The 21,984-nt window shown below is 43.2% G+C and overlaps 2 protein-coding genes across 6 annotated transcripts in view; both read right to left on the bottom strand.

The window, feature by feature from the left end:
- Positions 1-3,399, bottom strand: part of adgrg6 (adhesion G protein-coupled receptor G6) — a 49,552-nt gene extending 46,153 nt beyond the window's left edge. For all 5 annotated transcript variants that reach the window (XR_009806891.1, XM_061901370.1, XM_061901368.1 and 2 more), the window contains exon 1: positions 2,694-3,399. Coding sequence is in view for 4 of the 5 variants with exons in the window: in XM_061901370.1 (XP_061757354.1) it covers positions 2,694-2,695 (2 nt within the window). In the remaining variant the exon portion in view is untranslated. The remainder of the gene's footprint in view (positions 1-2,693) is intronic.
- A 139-nt stretch (positions 3,400-3,538) lies between these two features.
- The window catches only part of vta1 (vesicle (multivesicular body) trafficking 1), a 66,154-nt gene continuing 47,708 nt past the window's right edge, over positions 3,539-21,984 (bottom strand). The window contains exons 5-8 of the mRNA XM_061901373.1: positions 17,664-17,778; positions 9,131-9,361; positions 8,952-9,032; positions 3,539-4,354 (exon numbers count right to left, since the gene is read on the bottom strand). Of these exons, the coding sequence (XP_061757357.1) occupies positions 4,212-4,354; positions 8,952-9,032; positions 9,131-9,361; positions 17,664-17,778 (570 nt within the window). The 3' untranslated portion in view covers positions 3,539-4,211. The remainder of the gene's footprint in view (positions 4,355-8,951; positions 9,033-9,130; positions 9,362-17,663; positions 17,779-21,984) is intronic.

The following is a 21,984-nucleotide window of genomic DNA, read 5'->3' as shown; positions in this document are numbered from 1 at the left end:
GGTAGTTTCATGGGCGACTGCCTCGCAAATTTCGGCAGCGTTCAACTCGCCGTCGCCACCTGACTCTTCCCCACTGGGTGCGGGGACACTTGGCCTGGCGGCCCACCTCCTTGTCCTCCCTCCACCCTCCCGTGACTTTGGACTGTTTTTTTTTTTCTAGGGGTGGAGGGTTTCTAGAACGTCTGGAATCCGTTATGGGAAGGGGGCCTACTGTCAGGTTCGTCCCTGACAGTTTGGTTATGTTTTAGTTTTTTACTCTGCATTTGTCTGTGTTTCCTCTGTGTGTAGTATTTCCTGTCAGCGCTCTAATTTTGTCTGTTTCCTGTGTTTCATCCCTGAGTGCTGTGCCCTCTCAGCTGTGGCTGATTTGCACCAGGCCACAACTGATGTCAATCAGCTAGATGCTATTTGAACCTGTCTTCCCATCCAGTCTGTGCTGGATTATTGTCGTTGCTACCTATCGCTCCTGTCGTGTCGTGTTGTGTCATGTCGTGTCGAGGTCACCACTACCTGTCTTGTCGCTTGTAGCTTTGTCTACTTCTGTTCACTCTGCTCATGCCGTAGTTCCGTTTGTGTCACAGTAAGTGTTTTTGTTCTTAGCCAAGTTTGTTATCCGCCTTGTGCGCGCCTTTTGTTTTTTCTTGTTTTAGTGTTTAAATTAAAGTATGTTTTCTTAGGCAATGCCTGCCTCCTTTTCTGCATCTTGGGGTTCGTCACCAACAAACTCTGACACTGGGCTTTATGCTCCGCTGCTCCCAGTCTGTGGAACGCTCTCCTTGGCCACCTGAGGGCACCACAGACTGTGGATGCTTTTAAAAAAGGCTTAAAAAGCCTTCTTTTTAAAAAAAGCCTTCTTTTTAGATATATGCATACTAGTTCTAGCTATTAGGCTGTTCTAGTTTTTATTTGTATTTATTTTTATTATCTTTTATTTTGTTATACTGTAGCACTTAAAGAGTTTTTTGATCAATGTAAAGTGTTTTTTTACAAATAAAATCTATTATTATTATTATTATTGGTCAATCCCAGCTGACTTGGCTGAGATTAGTGCTTTATGCACAAAAACCTAAAATCTGGTCTTATTTTCAAATGGCAAACGATTGCCATTTAACGTTAACAAAATATCAAATGCTTATGAGGTCGAACTTGAAATGGTCAAAACATATAAGTATTTGGGGATTGTTACTGATGAGAACTTGTCTTGTAAATCACACACATAAAAACTTGTCTAAACCTAAAACTAAATTAGGGTTGTTGTTTTTTCAAAAACAAGTTAGAAAATGCCTGCGATGAGGTGGCGACTTGTCCAGGGTGTACGTCCCTTCCGCCCGATTGTAGCTGAGATAGGCACCAGCTCCCACCGCAACCCCAAAGGGAATAAGCGGTAGAAAATGAATGGAAGTTAGAAAATGCTTGATCCTGACCACTTTCATGCCTTTGCTAGATTTTGGAGACTTGCTTTTTTTTTACACTTATTTAAAAATAGTGCCTTATATTTTATTACCTGTTGTGTCAACCTTGCCCACCATTTCACTTTGTACACACCGGCAAACTGTACGTACATCGCATCGTCTCGATGGATAGTTTTATATATAAATAACTTAAGGGTCCGGTTCGTCTATTTGTGTTCCTTTCTATCTACTGTCTCCAATCGCTACAGCTTAAGGTCGTAGGACATCCTTAGAATGTTTGTTCCTCGAGCCAACACGAAGCTTGGAAAATAGCCTTTAGATATGCTGCTACTTGGTCATGGAATAACTTACAAAAGGGTCTGAGGTTACCTGAGCTGATCACTTTGGGGGATTTATTTTTTACCTATTGCGTGTTTTCATGTTATTGTTGTAAGTCATTTATATTTTTAATTGCCATGTGTGAGAGATGCTCTTTTTGTTGTTATATTTGTTTCCGTAACTTTGTTTTTGCAGCCCTCTTAGCTTTGTCCCTCTTTGAATCACAGTGAGTTTTACCTGCTTCAATAAAGGATATTGATTGATTGAGGGATTGATTGATTCAAAGCATTAGCATTTATTCATTATTTTCAGTGTGATAAAGACTGAACACGCAGAGAAACAACGGTTATAAAAGTTTGGTGGGTGTGAGACGGTGAAAGGCAGGTTGGCGCTGCCAGAGGTCGTTACACAACATGCACACTGACCAAACTTCTTGAACTTTGTAGAACAACAAATCTTGTTTGGGCGCCATGATGACGTCACAAAGAAACTCAATATGATGACATTGTTCATCCTATTAGATCTAGTGCCACCTGTAGCGCGTCTTTTGAATGACGCAATGGTGTCAATCAATCAACAGTGACGTCGGCAACCTTAATTAACTCATTAATCACACTTTATTACGTCGCTCAATAATCACCAACATAACTCGTGGCAAGTTGAAAGTGATGCCATCATCATCAGTTTTGGAAGCCAAAAGTTACAATGACGTCACGTCGACCGAAATGTTCGTGACAGAAAGTGAATTATCATTCATAATACCTAAAAGTGAATATCATACGCACACACATAAGTGGTTCGTGATAGAAAGTGAATATGATACATAAAAACATCCAAACATTTTTATACACCCAGGTAATAAATGTAATAAATTACGAAAAAATCATTTCAGAGGAAAACACGCACGGCAGCTCGCACACGGCTGAGCCTCAAAGAAAAAAATGTTGACAAAAAGCAACTTACATTATTTAATGCAGCCTGCTGTCCTGCGTCAACATGCTACAGAAAAAAGATTGGAGTCTTCAGGAACTTTTTTCTTTTCTTCTGCAAAACTTTCCTCCTCCTCACGAGCACGTCTCATGAACGCGCCTCGCCAAGCGGGGAGTTTGGGGGGTGGGGGTAGGGGCTGGTGGTGTTCTTACTGTGGGGTGTGCTCGATTCGCTGACTTCCACCGCCCGCCGGTATGCACAACCACACCTGTAAACTTGTGTCTGTCTCTATATTGTGATGAAGCACTTTTGTCATTGCTGCCTAGGACGAATATCTTCCATAAAAAAACTCTGCTGGAATGTATCAGTTATATTCTTTATTTGCTTATTGTTGGTGGACTTTAGCTGAGGTGCTCCAGTTAGCACGACAGCACCCACACGTTCAAATAAAAAATAACTAAATTTACCAATGCATTTACGGCGGAAGAGGGGTTAGAGCGTCTGCCTTACAATACGAAGGTCCTGCGGTCCTGGGTTCAATTCCAGGCTCTAGATCTTTCTGTGTGGAGTTTGCATGTTCTCCCCGTGAATGCGTGGGTTCCCTCCGGGTACTCCGGCTTCCTCCCACTTCCAAAGACATGCACCTGCGGATAGGTTGATTGGCAACACTAAATTGGCCCTAGTGTGTGAATGTTGTCTGTCTATCTGTTTTGGCCTTACGCTGAGGTGGCAACTAGTCCAGGGTGTACTCAGCCTTCTGCCCGATTGTAGCTGAGATAGGCGCCAGCGCCCCCCGCGACCCCAAAAAGGGAATAAGCGGTAGCAAATGGATGGATGGATAAATTTACCAAAACTTTGAGTCATGTACATACTACATATTTCCTGCAAATATAACATTTTATTGACATGATTTTGAAAGATTGCATCAGATCTGTGACAACAGTGAAAAGACATTGTTGATGCTACGCTAGCTTGTTATTAGGCGGGCATAGCAATGTTGTTAGCATTTAGATTAGCATGCTCGTTCATTATACATGCAGCGTGAAAGCCCCCACACATCTGTAAGGGCAGAGCTGGCGCAGGTATGGCTGCTTTAAATCAACACAACCCAAACCCAAATTAAAACCAAAATTAATTTTTTTCAAGCAAAAGAAAAAAAAGCGCCCCCTTGAGCCTTCTTTATTTAGTAAAGTTTGTAAAAGGGAGCCCCGATGACGGGGAAATAAAGACAGGTTGTCGTCACATGATCGCTGTGGGTGCAACAAAACACTTTGCCTGTACACTCTTGTGCACGCTGGTTCCAGTGTGATTAGCATGTCATGCTCACACAGCACATCCTTGATAACCAAACTAACCAAAGAATGGCAGCACAGACACACTGGCAGCCATTGTTGCAGTCTGCTGTGTGCGTGTGCATGTGTATGTGTGGGTGCGTGTGTATGTGCATGTGTGTATGTGCGTGCGTGTGTACGTGCGTGTGTGTGTGCGCGTGCATGTGTATGAAGATAGTGTAGATAGAGCACTGGCGACTGGAGGAGGACAAAGGCATCATTATTTGCCTGTGGTGAGCAGCTTGAGGGCCTTCTGGAGGTTCTGGATGGCGGTGGACACATCTTCGTACTGAAGGGCACTGCCTGCATACTTGCAGTACTTTTGGGCCAAGGTGAAGTCTTCTGGAGACAGATGAACATCACCTGCACACATGGACATACGCATGTATCTTCATCATTGTTGGGTTGGTTACTGAAAAACAGTAACTAGTTACAGTTACTTTATTTCAAAAGTAACTCAGTTAATAACTCACTTACACCAAAAAGTAATGCCTTATTGTGAAAAGTAACTATTTAGTTACTTATTTTTTTCCTTTATTTTAAGGTTCCCATTATTGCCCTTTTAATTCAATTCAGTACTGTTATTGCACTGGAGAATAATACAATCTGTTGATCAACTTGACATGCATTTGCATCACTAAACTCTGCTAAGCAATGTGGTCTCCATACAACACACAGAGACAAAGATATTTTTCAAAGGGCCAACTTATTTTGGGCCAGAAAAAATTGACACAACTATTTTAGATAGCTGCTACATACAATACATAAGGAACAAAAAGCATAATATCAACATGTCACAACATAGCTGTAAACCTGGCTTCACCCAAGGAAGGCACACATGACATGATTGTGTGTCATGTAATTAAATAACGCACACATACTGCTATACACACGCCTAACCAGGCATTTTCTTTCAAGGAATTGTGAAATAAAATAATGTCTTCAGGAGATCAACACTGTACTGAAGCCCAGAACACTACGCATTTCCCCAGTTTTAGTTTAGAGAAAAGGAAAGATTGGCCTGGCCTACTAGGATCCCTCTTTATGTTTGTGAACTGTATAGCCTATACATTTAGAGGAGGTATGTCAAACGTACAGCCCGCGGGCCAAATCAGGCCCGCGAACAGGTTTTATCCGGCCCGCAGGATGAGTTTGCTAAATATAAAAATGAGCCGAAATTTTTGAATGAAAAAAAACGGCTGTTCTGAATATGTCCACTAGATGTCACAATAGCAATTCTGTGTATGTTTGTAGATCAACAGTCGGCAACGCAGCTCCGGAGCCACATGCGGTTCTTTGATCACTCTGATGTGGCTCAGCTGCATACTTGCCGACCCTCAAGATTTTTCCAGGATTTTCCGGGAGGTTGTCCGGATTTCAGTGCCTTTCCCAGTGAAATCCCTGGGCTAACATTCTCCGGTTTTCACCCGAAAATGTATTTTGAGGACGTGACGTGGTGACAATGCTTTTAACGTTCTCTTAAACATATCGTCTCGCCCGCCTTCATGCCATGCTATCTACGTGCCAGCCGGTCACATGTAGCATGCGACCAATGATTGCACATATCATCAACTGCAAGGCATAGTTGTTCAACATCCACACAGGTTACACTGATGGTTGTGATATAAATAACTTTAACACTTACTAATATACGCCACACTGTGAACCCACACCAAACAAGAATGACAAACACATTTCGGGAGAACATCTGCACTGTAACCCAACATAAACACAACAGAAGAAATACCCAGAATCCCATGCCCCTAACTATTCCGGGCTACATCATACCGCCCCGCCCCCCTAACCACGGCCACCTCAACCGACGCACGGAAGGGGTGGGGGTGTATAATGTAGCCCGGAAGAGTTAGGGGCATGGGATTCTGGGTATTTCTTCTGTTGCGTTTATGTTGTGTTACAGTGCAGATGTTCTCCCGAAATGTGTTTGTCATTCTTGTTTGGTGTGGGTTCACAGTGTGGCGCATATTAGTAAGAGTGTTAAAGTTATTTATATCACAACCATCAGTGTAACCTGTGTGGCTGTTGAACAACTATGCCTTGACTTACGCTTCTGAAGTTACCACAATCAACATGTGACTGGGCTGGCAAGCTGTTTGCACAGGTTGTAGGGGGCGTTAAAGGTTCCACCATCATAGCATGCCCTCATTATAGTTGTCAAGGTGAACATCAGCAGACATTCGCGGGAATAGATGCTCTGAAATTCGACAGTCTCCGGAAAAATTAGGAGGGTTGGCAAGTGTGATGCTGTCAAGCGGCATTCATATAAATCTCGCGGGCCGCACTAATGTTACATTTTTAAATTAAGGTGCGGGCCGCGTGTCTGAGACCCCTGGTTTATACATAGCACAAAGCAAAAAAAAACTCTGTATGCAGTGTTATTTCATTTTAAATTTCAAAAGAGTTTTGTGATTGATTGATTGATTGATACTTTTATTAGTAGATTGCACAGTACAGTACATATTCCGTACAATTGACCACTAAATGGTAACACCCGAATAAGTTTTTCAACTTGTTTAAGTCGGGGTCCACGTTAATCAATTCATGGTACAAATATATACTATCAACATAATACAGTCATCACACAAGTTAATCATCATAGTATGTACATTGAATTATTTACATTATTTACAATCCGGGGGGTGGGTGGGGACCTTTGGTTGATATCAGTACTTCAGTCATCAACAATTGCATCAACAGAGAAATGTGGACATTGAAACAGTGTAGGTCTTACAGTAGGATATGTACAGCCAGCAGAGAACATAGTGAGTTCAGATAGCATAAGAACAAGTATATACATTAAAAGTACATTTGAGTTGTTTATAATCCGGGGAGATGGGATGTGAATGGAGGAGGGTATTAGTAAAGTGTTGAAGTTGCCTGGAGGTGTTGTTTTAGAGCGGTTTTGAAGGAATATAGAGATGCACTTACTTTTATACCTGTTGGGAGTGCATTCCACATTGATGTGGCATAGAAAGAGAATGAGTTAAGACCTTTGTTGGATCGAAATCTGGGTTTAACGTGGTTTGTGGAGCTCCCCCTGGTGTTGTGGTTATGGCGGTCATTTACGTTAAGGAAGTAGTTTGACATGTACTTCGGGATCAAGGAGGTGTAGCGGATTTTATAGACTAGGTTCAGTGCAAGTTGTTTTACTCTGTCCTCCACCCTGAGCCAGCCCACTTTGGCTCCCATTGTTTTCTTTATTTTGTGAAATGGGTCAAAATGGCTCTTTGAGTGGTAAAGGTTGCCGACCCCTGTTGTAGATGATGCTACATATGGAAAAAAAACCCACATAATGTTAATGCAGCAGTTGAGGAAAATTAGCAAACTACATAAATAACATCCCGTAATTTGATGTTTTATTATCCTGATGGATTGAATATAAACACCGATGAGTGGACTGATGAACATTATCACATCATTTATTCAGAAGTATAAATAACGACTAGAGATGTTTGATAATGGCTTTTTTGCCGATATCTGATATCACGATATTGTCCAACTCTTAATTACCAATTCCGATATCAACCGATACCGATATATACAGTTGTGGAATTAACACATTATTATGCCTAATTTTGTTGTGAAATCTGAAGTTGTCTTTGTTTTTTAAGTTATCGTGCCGTGATTTTACCGGTCCGGCCCACTCGGGAGTAGATTTTTCCCCATGTGGCCCCCCATCTCAAATGAGTTTGACACCCCTGATTTAGAGTGATGTGATAATCAAACACTCTCGAAGTCTAAAATGAAAGAGTAAATAAGAGAATTGACAGAATGTGTGTACCTTCAGTGCTGAAGGATGAGCAGAGGCAAAGTTTGGAGTGTCTTCTTTAGCTTGCTTTCCATTTTTATGTACTCACTGTCCAGGAACTTGGATAATGTTTTCGTGCCATTTGCCGTTTGATGCCCACAATCATGCTAATTAGCTGCCTGAAAGCAGGTGATCCCACTGTAGAAATAGCCTGCATGTCTTCTAGCACATACGCTGCAATGGCTCTATCAATGTTGTCCTGGCTAGCAGTCCCTCTGTTAAATTCCTCAGGTTGTGGTGGAGGTGGAGGCGAAGTGGCATCGGAGTCTGTCTCTCTCTTTACTAGCTTTGTCAAAGCATGTTGCTTTTGTAGCTGTTTCAGCAGATTTTAATTGCTGTTTTGGGCAATAGATAAGATCTTTGATCCAAGACACAACTTACATTTGACTTAAAATGTTATTTTCTTTGTGCTCGACAAAAGAAAAGTAGAGAGAATATTTCAATGTTAAGGATCTTGGCTTCGGCTCCGCGATGATGTCTTGTTAGTAAACACGGACATGCCCCCGGCCCCACACACACACACAGCACGCCTCTTCTCTTGTGACAGGAAGAATCAGAAGGACGACACCGCAGCTCTCCAATAAAACACACTCAGATCTTCTCAGTTTCTAGCTGATACTATACAAAAAATAACATAAAATAACGCAGTAAGGCATCATTTAGTAACGGTAACTGAGTTACTGAATATAAAGAATAACACGTTAGACTACTGGTTACCGCCGAAACTAACGGCGTTACAGTAACGTGTTACTTTGTAATGCGTTAGTCCCAGCACTGATCTTCATCATACACGTACACATGTGCACACAGGGATAAAGATATGCTAAAGAAGAGGAGAAGTGACAAAATATGGAGTTGGTAAGGCATGCAACCATTAGGATGTGATTCGCTGGCAGTGAGTTGCTGCTTGTGGCGGAAATTGGTCCAGGCAGCCAGAGAATAGCGGCATGAGGTTTGTTAGTACATGCAAAGCACCGCTGTGGTCAACCACTACCTCACTACTTGACCATGGCGTCCACCACGTAATGACACGTTAAACACCAACATGTTCAACTTTGACAATAAGCTCATTTTCTTTTTACAGGCGTGCATGTTTGTGGGTGTAGGTGTGTGTGTGTGTGTGTGTGTGTTTACCGTGGTGCTGGGTGGTGTTGAGCAGGGAGGGCGGGTCGACAGTTGGCGCAGCTCGAGACATTGGTACTGGTTTGACTGTGTCTGCAACGTCAGAGAACACAAGGCAGGGACGTAAACACCATGCTAAGGTAAGGTAGCTTCCACAAAGAAACACTTAACGAGGTTACAAACACTCCTACCTGAAGGAGGTGGCAGCTCAGCTGGGGTGTTAGCAGGGGCGTGCGCACCAGGGGGGATATGGATGTTATTGTAGTTGGCGGAGGTGGGGGCCGATGGTCCTAATTCTGGACCAGTAGCAAAGCCAAAGCCCGGGGCCGAAACCTCACTAAAACTCTGGTCCTGAGAGGAAGCTCCCCCATGGAATGATCCCCCCTGTGAAAAGGTCTGACCTGAGAAACCTTCATCTCCGTCTGAAAGGCAGCGAGGGGACAAAAGACGTCAGTTCAAAATGAGATCACTGTAGCAAGCGCACGCGCACGCGCACACACACACACACACACACACACACACACACACCTCACAGAAGTGAAGAATCTCAACAAACATTGACCAACGGAATTGAAAGTTGAGACCCTGTCACATGTATTTACTTTCACACGTTTCTAACGTCATCCAACATGATGCTGGTGACACATGCACTCGCACGCACGCACTCGCACGCGCGCACACACGCGCACACACACACACACACACACACTCACGCACGCACGCACGCACGCACGCACGCACGCACGCACGCACGCACGCACGCACGCACGCACGCACGCACGCACGCACGCACGCACGCACGCACGCACGCACGCACGCACGCACACACACACACACACACACACACAGGTGAGAGGCAGCAGAGGACTCTTGCAGAAGATGATGCACATGAAATGTGATAGGTCATAAGCCTGTACAACAATGCTGTTGATTGATGGACCACATGAAGAGAAGGAGAAAAAGGACGAAGAAGAGGAAGGGGAGAAGAAGAAGAAAGTGGGCTCAGTAGCTTCATGTTAATATTATTGGTATTTGTATTGCTCCTATTGTAGTGCAATAATGTTCATTGTCATTTCTGTGTTATTACTAACTACTTCACTAACTCCTCTTGACAAAATTGGTGCAGTTCAGCTAAATGTGTTGGTTTTCTGACATGGACTTGTTTCTTGAGCATTGTCCACACATTTAAGTCAGGACCTTGGGAAGGCAGATTTGGTCACATTTTCAGTAGACTCATAATACATTTATAAAAGAAATAAACTTCATGAATGTTTTTGTGACCAACAAGTATGTGCTCCAAACCCTCTATCACAAAAAAATAAGAGTTGTAAAAAGTGTTGGAAACTCAAGACAGCCATGACATTATGTTCTTTACAAGTGTATGTAAACTTTTGATCGCGACTGTATGTAATGTGTGTGTATGTGTCATATTCTGTTATGCAAGTTTGTTACAAAGGTCATAATGATTTTTTTTCTCTACAATTAAAACACTTCCTTGTGGTCTACATAACATGTAAAGGTGGTTCTTTGGTTAATGTTTTTGTAGATTATATTTTACAGACCATCAAGCAGATTTCTGACCGTCTCTTCAGACTGAACTGTTTTGTGAGCGGTCCTATTTACTACGTGCCTCGACTTCAACTTTGTCTTCGCTCTTTCAGCCATGCAGTAGTTTTTAGCACTACCATATGGAGTCTTCTGACAGATATAAGTTAGAACTATACGCTACTTTGTATTAGCAAAAGCAATAGCGTAGGATGCATGTGCATGTTTGAGCCCTCTACAACAAGACAATAGCGACAAAGAAGCTTATTGACTACAACGGCAGACTAACGCAAATATATTCAGGTACATTTTCTACCATACTGTATACAGAAATATCCGTGGATTTCACAGGACAGAGCTAATTCCAAATAGCTCATTTGGAGGAAGTATAAAGGAAAGCAAGATTATTTCATAAATATCTCAGCAATGCATCCATGGTTAAATCTTAAATTTTTGGGGCCAATGGGAATTCTAAATACACAAAAACAGGTACCATCAGGTAAGAAGAGTTGGTTTTACATAATAGGTCCCCTTTAGGTTGATTTATATCACACCATCTTGGCAACCAGATGATAGACACAAGGTCCAGCAGCAATAACTACATCATGTACTAGTTAATAAAAGTACAGTGGGTGATTGACATGTGGACATCCTTGTGTGAATAAACCACCATGCTGTCACCAATGCATGCAGGGATTAAAACATGCACTTAGTGTGTGTGTGTTGAATGTTTTTTTTATTTAGCCTTTATCTAACCAGGTAAAATCCCATTGAGATCAAAGATCTCTTTTCCAAGGGAGACTTGGCCAAGAGGGCAGCAACATGGTTACATTAAAAACAGTACACAACACATAAAACATCACATTTAAAACATTAAAACTTGCTCATATGAAACATGTGCATACAGACAAGGTAGACTGCAATCATTTCACAGAAGATTTAAACTCATTTAATGTAACAAGCGTTTGAAGTTGAATATTCGATTGTAGGTTATTCCAAGGCTTCGATGCTGAAAACCAAAAATGCTTTCTTGCCCAGTTCAGTTCCTACTTTGGGGATGACAAATTGAAAAACATTCATTGAACAGAGTTTGTGGCTTCCTTGTTTTTTTTGTTAAAAGACAAGATAGATAAGATGGAGTGATACAAAGAATGTTATTTTAGATGAAAACGTACCAATGATTAAGGCGTCGAGCACATAAAGATGTCCAGTTAACCATTGAGTATAACACACAATGGTGAGTAAGGGGAGCGCAGTTGGTGATGAATCTCAGTGCCCCGTGGTACACACTATCCAGCTTGTGGAGACAACCGGCAGTAGCATTCATGTACAAGACATCTCCGTAGTCAATAACAGGTAAAAATGTTGTTTCCACCAATTTCTGTTTCACAGTAAAAGAAAAGCAAGACTTGTTTCTATAATAAAATCCCAGTAAAAGTTTCAGATTTTTTACAACATACTGAATGTGCTCCTCTCTGAGCTGCAACCTTATCGTGGTAGAGGAGTTTGCGTGTCCCAATGATCCTAGGAGCTATGTTGTCCGGGGGCATAAAGCCCCCTGGTAGGGTCTCCCAAGGCAAACAGGTTCTAGGTGAGGGATCAGACAAAGAGCAGCTCGAAGACCTTTATGAAGATGAAAAACCATGGACCCCGATTTGCCTCGCCCGGACGCGGGTCACCGGGGCCCCCCTCTGGAGCCAGGCCCGGAGGTGGGGCACGATGGCGAGCGCCTGGTGGCCGGGCCTGTTCCCATGGGGCCCGGCCGGGCACAGCCCGAAGAGGCAACGTGGGTCACCCCTCCAATGGGCTCACCACCCATAGCAGGGGCCATAGAGGTCGGGTGCATTGTGAGCTGGGCGACAGCCGAAGGCAGGGCACTTGGCGGTCCGATCCTCGGCTACAGAAGCTAGCTCTTGGGACGTGGAACGTCACGTCACTGGGGGGGAAAGAGCCTGAGCTAGTGCGCGAAGTCGAGAAATTCCGGCTGGATATAGTCGGACTCACTTCGACGCACAGCAAGGGCTCTGGAACCACTTCTCTCGAGAGGGATTGGACCCTCTTCCACTCTGGCGTTGCCGGCAGTGAGAGGCGACGGGCTGGGGTGGCAATTCTTGTTTCCCCCCGGCTCAAAGCCTGTACGTTGGAGTTCAACCCGGTGGACGAAAGGGTAGCCTCCCTCCGCCTTCGAGTGGGGGGACGGGTCCTGACTGTTGTTTGTGCTTATGCACCAAACAGCAGTTCAGAGTACCCACCCTTTTTGGGAACACTCGAGGGAGTACTGGAAAGTGCTCCCCCGGGTGATTCCCTTGTCCTACTGGGAGACTTCAACGCTCACGTTGGCAACGACAGTGAAACCTGGAGAGGCGTGATTGGGAAGAATGGCCGCCCGGATCTGAACCCGAGTGGTGTTTTGTTATTGGACTTTGTGCTCGTCACAGTTCGTCCATAACAAACACCATGTTCAAACATAAGGGTGTCCATATGTGCACTTGGCACCAGGACACCCTAGGCCGCAGTTCCATGATCGACTTTGTAGTTGTGTCATCGGATTTGCGGCCTCATGTTTTGGACACTCGGGTGAAGAGAGGGGCGGAGCTTTCTACCGATCACCACCTGGTGGTGAGTTGGCTGCGATGGTGGGGGAGGATGCCGGACAGACCTGGGAGGCCCAAACGCATTGTGAGGGTCTGCTGGGAACGTCTGGCAGAGTCTCCTGTCAGACAAAGTTTCAATTCCCACCTCCGGAAGAACTTTGAACATGTCACGAGGGAGGTGCTGGACATTGAGTCCGAGTGGACCATGTTCCGCACCTCTATTGTCGAGGCGGCAGATCGGAGCTGTGGCCGCAAGGTAGTTGGTGCCTGTCGGGGCGGCAATCCTAAAACCCCTTGGTGGACACCAGCGGTGAGGGATGCCGTCAAGCTGAAGAAGGAGTCCTATCGGGTCCTTTTGGCTCATAGGACTCCGGAGGCAGTGGACAGGTACCGACAGGCCAAGCGGTGTGCAGCTTCAGCGGTCGCGGAGGCAAAAACTCGGACATGGGAAGAGATCGGGGAAGCCATGGAAAACGACTTCCGGACGGCTTCGAAGCGATTCTGGACCACCGTCCGCCGCCTCAGGAAGGGGAAGCAGTGCACTATCAACACCGTGTATGGTGCGGATGGTGTTCTGCTGACCTCGACTGCGGATGTTGTGGATAGGTGGAAGGAATACTTCGAAGACCTCCTCAATCCCACCAACACGTCTTCCTATGAGGAAGCAGTGCCTGGGAAATCTGTGGTGGACTCTCCTATTTCTGGGGCTGAGGTCGCTGAGGTAGTTAAAAAGCTCCTCGGTGGCAAGGCCCCAGGGGTGGACGAGACCCGCCCGGAGTTCCTTAAGGCTCTGGATGCTGTGGGGCTGTCTTGGGTGACAAGACTTTGCAGCATCGCGTGGACATCGGGGGCGGTACCTCTGGATTGGCAGACCGGGGTGGTGGTTCCTCTCTTTAAGAAGGGGGACCGGAGGGTGTGTTCCAACTATCGTGGGATCACACTCCTCAGCCTTCCCGGTAAGGTTTATTCAGGTGTACTGGAGAGGAGGCTACGTCGGATAGTCGAACCTCGGATTCAGGAGGAACAGTGTGGTTTTCGTCCTGGTCGTGGAACTGTGGACCAGCTCTATACTCTCGGCAGGGTTCTTGAGGGTGCATGGGAGTTTGCCCAACCAGTCTACATGTGCTTTGTGGACTTGGAGAAGGCATTCGACCGTGTCCCTCGGGAAGTCCTGTGGGGAGTGCTCAGAGAGTATGGGGTATCGGACTTTCTTATTGTGGCGGTCCGTTCCCTGTACGATCAGTGCCAGAGCTTGGTTCGCATTGCCGGCAGTCAGTCAAACACATTTCCAGTGAGGGTTGGACTCCGCCAAGGCTGTCCTTTGTCACCGATTCTGTTCATAACTTTTATGGACAGAATTTCTAGGCGCAGTCAAGGCGTTGAGGGGTTCCGGTTTGGTAACCGCAGGATTAGGTCTCTACTTTTTGCAGATGATGTGGTCCTGATGGCTTCATCTGACCGGGATCTTCAGCTCTCGCTGGATCGGTTCGCAGCCGAGTGTGAAGCGACCGGAATGAGAATCAGCACCTCCAAGTCCGAGTCCATGGTTCTCGCCCGGAAAAGGGTGGAGTGCCATCTCCGGGTTGGGGAGGAGACCCTGCCCCAAGTGGAGGAGTTCAAGTACCTAGGAGTCTTGTTCACGAGTGAGGGAAGAGTGGATCGTGAGATCGACAGGCGGATCGGTGCGGCGTCTTCAGTAATGCGGACGTTGTACCGATCCGTTGTGGTGAAGAAGGAGCTGAGCCGGAAGGCAAAGCTCTCAATTTACCGGTCGATCTACGTTCCCATCCTCACCTATGGTCATGAGCTTTGGGTCATGACCGAAAGGATAAGATCACGGGTACAAGCGGCCGAAATGAGTTTCCTCCGCCGTGTGGCGGGGCTCTCCCTTAGAGATAGGGTGAGAAGCTCTGCCATCCGGGAGGGACTCAAAGTAAAGCCGCTGCTCCTCCACATCGAGAGGAGCCAGATGAGGTGGTTCGGGCATCTGGTCAGGATGCCACCCGAACGCCTCCCTAGGGAGGTGTTTAGGGCACGTCCAACCGGTAGGAGGCCACGGGGAAGACCCAGGACACGTTGGGAAGACTATGTCTCCCGGCTGGCCTGGGAACGCCTCGGGATCCCCCGGGAAGAGCTAGACGAAGTGGCTGGGGAGAGGGAAGTCTGGGTTTCCCTGCTTAGGCTGTTGCCCCCGCGACCCGACCTCGGATAAGCGGAAGATGATGGATGGATGGATGGATGAATGTGCTCCTTAAAGCTCAAGTGGTCATCAATTAAAAATCCCAAATATTTAAAAGAAGATACTAACATAATTTGTTGCCCATTTCTTGTTAAAATGTTTACACAGTGCTGATCTTACAGTTTTTGATGTGGTAAAGAACATACACTTTGTTTTCTCTGCATTTAAAACCAGTTGAAGATAACAAAGTAGTACTTGTACTCTGTCAAATGCATATTGTAGATATTTAAAGGCCTCAGCAGGAGTTGGTGCTGTGCAGTATATGACAGTATCATTAGCATAGAAATGGAAAGTTGAGTTCGGAATATTCTGTCCAAGGTTATTTATGTAAATAATGAATAAATCACCATAAATGATTCCCGGGCGTGGCACTGCTGCCCACTGCTCCCCTCCCCTCCCAGGGGGTGATGAAGGGTGATGGGTCAAATGCTGAGAATCATTTCACCACACTTAGTATGTGTGTGTGTGTGACAATCATTGGTACTTTAACTTTAACTTTAATAATAAGGGGCCCAACACAAAACCTTGAGGGACACCCTTTTTCACTTGCAGTACGTTTGAGGAGGAACCTTCTATCTGAACAGCCTGAGTTCTACTGGTGAGGTAATTTGCAAACCCTCCAACTGCTTGCTGAGAAAAACCAATAGCTGAAAGATGTTTGATTAAAATTACATGATCAACAGTATCAAATGCCTTTGAAAAGTCAATAAAGAGGGACAGACAGCACTGCTTTTTGTCAATAGCTTCAGTTACATCATTTATAAACTTCATATCAGCAGCAACAGTACTGTGATTTTTGCGAAAACCTGACTGAAATGGTGACAGAACAAAGTTGGTGTCCAAAAAGTTTTTTATCCGTTCACTGATAAGGGATTCAAGCACTTTTGCCAGAACAGAGAGTTTAGAGATCGGTCTGTAATTATTTAGATTACTAGGGTCACCTCCTTTTAATTGGGGGATTACAAGGGCAGATTTCCAATCCAAGGGGATTTCATTTGAAATTAGGTTAAAAATGTGAGTCAGTGGTTCAGCTATAATTTCAGCTGCCAACTTTAAAAAGAGCGGCTCCAACTTATCTGAGCCAGCTGGCTTTCTAGGTTTAAGTTATTTTAGAGCCCTCATGACCTCTGTTGTGGTAAAGGGCGTAAAGTTAAAAACCTGGGTATTTCAACGATTCTTTCCGGAGTTAGCGGAACTTCAGTAGAGTTGTCAGAATTGTAGAGAAAACCAGAGGAAATAAAAAGGTTATTAAAATAACTACCCATTTATCTTCTGTCACTTACTCTGACACCATCAACAAGTATACTAGGTGGGAGATTGACTGAATTACAACAGGCGGACAAAGATTTGATGATTTTCCAAAAATTCTTTGGGTGTTTGAGGTTTTCAGTTGTTGTGGACAAATAGAATTCTGATTTGACGTTCCGTAGGGGAGAGGTAAATTGATTTCTTAATTGTCTAAAATTCAACCAATCTGCTTCAAACCCTGATTTATGTGCCCTGGCCCAAGCAGCATTACGCTCATGCAATACATCTGACAGGTCCGATGTAAACCACGGATTGTCATGTCCTTTAACCCTAAATTTTCTAAAAGGGGCATGTTTGTTTACTATACTCAAGAAGTTTTTGTGAAAATATTTCCAGGCCAGTTCAACTTTGTCAAAAAGAGCAATTCTATCCCAATTAAAAAGATGCAAGTCATGTAAAAAAGTTTGCACACGTGCAGAGCCTAGGGCTCCCACGGGTGATGTCATGGCTGGTTTGTGTGTTTGTGTGCATTTGTGTGTGCGTGCGTGTGAAGTGGGCGGGGTTCTGCAGATGGTCTTCATTTGTTTGCTGCTGTGTCGTCCCGCGAGGACTTTGAGGCAATGTGAAGGCGAGTGAAAAAAAAAAAAAGTAAAATAAAAAAAAAAAATAAAAAAGAAGGAAAACCTAAAGTATGTCCAGATGTACAACATGGAGTCACTCTTCTAGAACATTGCAGCAGTCTGACCACGGCATGCTGAAGGGCAGTGGGACACCACATGCCTCGTTAGCTCTGTTAGGCCCGTTAGCCGCAATCATCAATCAGAAACTCATTGGCTGATTTCTTTCCCAGAAAAAAGAAAGTTGTGAAAAGTGACTAGTGTAAAAATGACATAGGGTTGATTGAGCGTCTGGGCAGTCGTTCACAAGAAGAGAAAAAGTTAGTAAAAGTGAAAGTGTGGTTGATGAGGAGCACTACCAAAGGCAGCAGTCAAATTAAAGACCAAGGAAAAAGAATGACATCTAATCTCTTTTCCTGTTAGCATTCACAACCTCACAAAATACATGCTCAAGCGTGTTCCTTATATCAGCATGTCCCACCTGCTTCCTCCTCCAGGTTCATGCCGACTGGCCCAGCCTGAGGTGTCTCGCCACTCTTCAGACAGTTATGGATGTATGTGGCCTTCCACCGGGCGTACTTCCTGTGCTGGATATTCTAGTGGAGCCGGGATACATCCATTAACTCTTTACATTTCTTACCACTTCAAAAATGTGTGTTTTACAGTTACCATGACAAATAGCTAATGCTCATCATACAAGATGTATTTATGGGTCAGTGTGATGGACCTTGAAAGGTATAAAGTTGTACTCTTGCTGGGATCAGTCCGAAGTTTGGACTGATAAGGAATGGTATTGTTAGGATGTTGACTAATATGTTGTACTGTAATGTTTGGACTCAAAGTACTGTTAGGATGAGGACTAGTATAGCGCACCTAGGGATGGGCGATATGTCCTAAAATCTATATAGCGATATATATTGCAGCCTACTGTGATAACGATTTATCTCACCATATATTATTTGACATCTACATGATAATTTAACAATTTCAAAACAGGATACAAAAGCTTCCAATTTTGATGCTGACATTAGCGCTAAGATATTGCACAATTTTTGGTTGTATTATTTTGTCAGAACTATTATTCATATATTGTACATATTATAATCATAAGGTGTTAATTTACTGATAATATCTTGTTACTTTTTACGGTAACTTGGTTTCATCCACACTTCTGTTTAAATGTAATAAACACCTATTCTTCTGTTGTTTGATACTTTACATTAGTTTTGGGTGATACTATAAATTGTGATATCGATCCAATACCAGGTAATTACAGGGGCAGTATCATTCATACAAATGCTGATACTGAGACTTAGAATTTTCAAGATCATTGATTGAGTCAATGTTTGATCAAAATCATATTCAGACAAACACAGAGTGGCAGTGTAACAATATCTATAAAATATTAAAATTATTTCCTATCATTGGCTCTGATTTAAATCCTTTGTTTTTTGCCTTTAAAGCCCTTCTGTGTCAGGGACTTATTTTCTGAGTTTGTAAATCATAACAAAAATATTTTTAAAAAACTAAAATTTCGATCTAACCACTGTGTAGTGTGTGAATGTGAGTGTGAATGTTGTCTGTCTATCTGTGTTGGCCCTGCGATGAGGTGGCGACTTGTCCAGGGTGTACACCGCCTTCCGCCCGATTGTAGCTGAGATAGGCGCCAGCGCCCCTCGTGACTCCAAAAGGGAATAAGTGGTAGAAAATGGATGGATGGATGGCACTGTGGTATTAACCATACAATGATATCATGTATTAGACTTGGTATCGTTAGTGTCGATATTTGTATCAGTCAGCCCACCTTTGTTAACCTTTAAGAGCTCTTGGTTGTGGTTAGTGGTTAGCTTTTCCTCCTACGGTATGTAGTGTTGAGCTCAACCAATATGTTTTTTCCAGGGCCGATAATGATTATTAGTCATCAAGGAGGTTAATAACCAATATTTGGAGCCGATATTCACTTGGAGTAAAAGCTATTTGAAGGGGACTGCACTTTTTTTGGGGAATTTTGCCTTTTGTTCACATTTTTTAATGCATTTTAACTTGTAAAAAAAACTTTGCTTACAGCGGAGCCCATAGGAACTCCTTTATTTCGCCCATAAAATCCAATAAAGAAACATTCAAAAACAACCAACAATACCCCATTTACATTTTGTGATTTGAATATTAACCAAGTATTAGTGATATTTTTATTATAAGTACTACTGCAGAAAAACTACTTATAGCAGCGCCGTGATCAATTCCATGTGTCACTATGTGTACATCATCGAGTGGTGTGATGCTTCCTTGCTCACTGTAAGTTTATTCTACAAACCCCGTTTCCATATGAGTTGGGGAAATTGTGTTAGATGTAAATATAAACGGAATACAATGATTTGCAAATCCCTTTCAACCCATATCCAGTTGAATGCACTACAAAGACAAGATATTTGATGTTCAAACTCATAAACTTTATTTTTTCTTGCAAATAATAATTAACTTTGAATTTCATGGCTGCAACACGTGCCAAAGTAATTGGGAAAGGGCATGTTTACCACTGTGTTACATCACCTTTTCTTTTAACAACACTCAATAAACCTTTGGAAACTGAGGAAACTAATTGTTGAAACTTTGAAAGTGGAATTCTTTGTCATTCTTGTTTTATGTAGAGCTTCTGTAGTTCAACAGTCCGGGGCCTCCGCTGTCATATTTTACGCTTCATAATGCGCAACACATTTCCTATGGGAGACAGGTCTGGACTGCAGGCGGGCCAGGAAAGTACCCGCACTCTTTTACTACGAAACCACGCTGTTGTAACACGTGGCTTGGCATCGTCTTATTGAAATAAGCAGGGGCATCCATGATAACGTTGCTTGGATGACAACATATGTTGCTGCAAAATCTGTATGGACCATTCAGAATTAATGGTGCCTTCACAGATGTGTAAGTTACCCACGCCTTGGGCACTAATACACCCCCATACCATCACAGACGCTGGCTTTTGAACTTTGCGCCTATAACAATCCGGATGGTTATTTTCCTTTTTGTTCCGGAGGATACCACGTCCACAGTTTCCAAATATAATTTGATATGTGGACTCGTCAGACCACAGAACACTATTCCACTTTGCATCAGTCCATCTTAGAGGAGCTCGGGTCCAGCGAAGCCAGCGGCGTTCCTTGGTGTTGTTGATAAATGGGTTTTGCTTTGCATAGCAGAGTTTTAACTTGCACTTACAGCTTAAGCAACCAACTGTAGTTACTGACAGTGGTTTTATGAAGTGTTCCTGAGCCCGTGTGGTGATATCCTTTACCGCCTGAGGGATCAAAAGTCTGTAATATCATGGCTTACGTGCAGTGATTTCTCCAGATTCTCTGAACCTTTTGATTATTTTAAAGACCCTAGATGGTAAAATCCCTAAATTCCTTGTCATAGCTCGTTGAGAAATATTGTTCTAAAACTGTTCGAAAATTTGCTTACAAATTGGTGACCCTCGCCCCATCCTTGTTTGTGAATTACTTAGCATTTCATGGAAGCTGCTTTTATACCCAATCATGCCACCCACCTGTTCCCAATTAGCCTGCACACCTGTGGGACGTTCCAAATAAGTGTTTGATGAGCATTTCTCAACTTTATCAGTATTTATTGCCACCTTTCCCAACCTCTTTGTCACGTGTTGCTGGCATCAAATTCTAAAGTTAATGATTTGCAAAAAAAAATGTTTATCAGTTTGAACATCAAATATGTTGTCTTTGTAACATATTCAACTGAATATGGGTTGAAAATGATTTGCAAGTCATAGTATTCTGTTTATATTTACATCTAACATAATTTCCCAACCCATATGGAAACGGGGTTTGCAGATCATAATTCATGCATCTCACCTGGACAGAAGACGTCTGAGTAGGTATTCTGACAAGTTGGTACACTTTGACAGCCATTTAGAACCCAAAACTGGAAAGAACCACACGAAGTTGCTTGGTCCCCCCTCCCCCAACAGATGATCCCAGCAAACGGCATCCTAATGACAGCAGACGTTGCACAGTAAGTGGTGTTTTATTATGTTTGTTGGCTCTCATTAGGTCTGAATAGTTAGCAATAATAATCAGTGACGAAGAAAACAAAGAGCAAACGTTATGTGTTTTTTTAATTAATGCAGTGCGTATGTTTTAATACGTAAATATTAAATGTTATTATAAATGTGTCTGTTACTACATTACATTTATACTTAAATAATTTGTATACAACCTCAATGGAGGTGTTTGGATGCTTATTTAAGGGCTTTATAGACGGAATGGTGGCTCCTATATGCTCCATTATAAACAAAATGTTGATCGCATTTATTTATTATTTAGAATGAAAAAAAAAAAATAAATCTATTGTCATGTCTCTCATAATAATTATAAACGATAGGCAACATTCCAAAAAAAGTGCAGTTCCTTTTTAATCATGAACAGTATACAGCTGAACAGGGCTTCAATTTAAGTAGCTTTCTTTGTAAGCGCTGCAAATGGGAAAATCAGATGTAGGGCAAACGAGCGAATGCTTGAGCAGTGTTTATAACTATCTACTAATTTTTTTTTTTAATAAATAATACTGGTATCATACGTGTATATATTGTGTCTGCTGATATAGTTATCGTGTAGTTGTAAAAAAAAAAAAACGCAACAACAACAAAAAAGACTTACAGATTAAAAGAAGCCAAAACCGTTATAAGTCAAAATGCCAAATATTGGCCCTGAAGATAATTTGTCGATCTCTCGTGTAGTGTAGCATGTTTAGCTATTCATCGGCCTTCAAGAATGATATATGTAAGAAACATA

The sequence above is a fragment of the Nerophis ophidion genome, linkage group LG05 (assembly GCF_033978795.1).
Source record: "Nerophis ophidion isolate RoL-2023_Sa linkage group LG05, RoL_Noph_v1.0, whole genome shotgun sequence".
Classification (NCBI taxonomy): Eukaryota; Metazoa; Chordata; class Actinopteri; order Syngnathiformes; family Syngnathidae; genus Nerophis; species Nerophis ophidion.
Note: the sequence above shows the minus strand (reverse complement) of the source record. Positions and strands in the feature narration are given on the sequence as shown.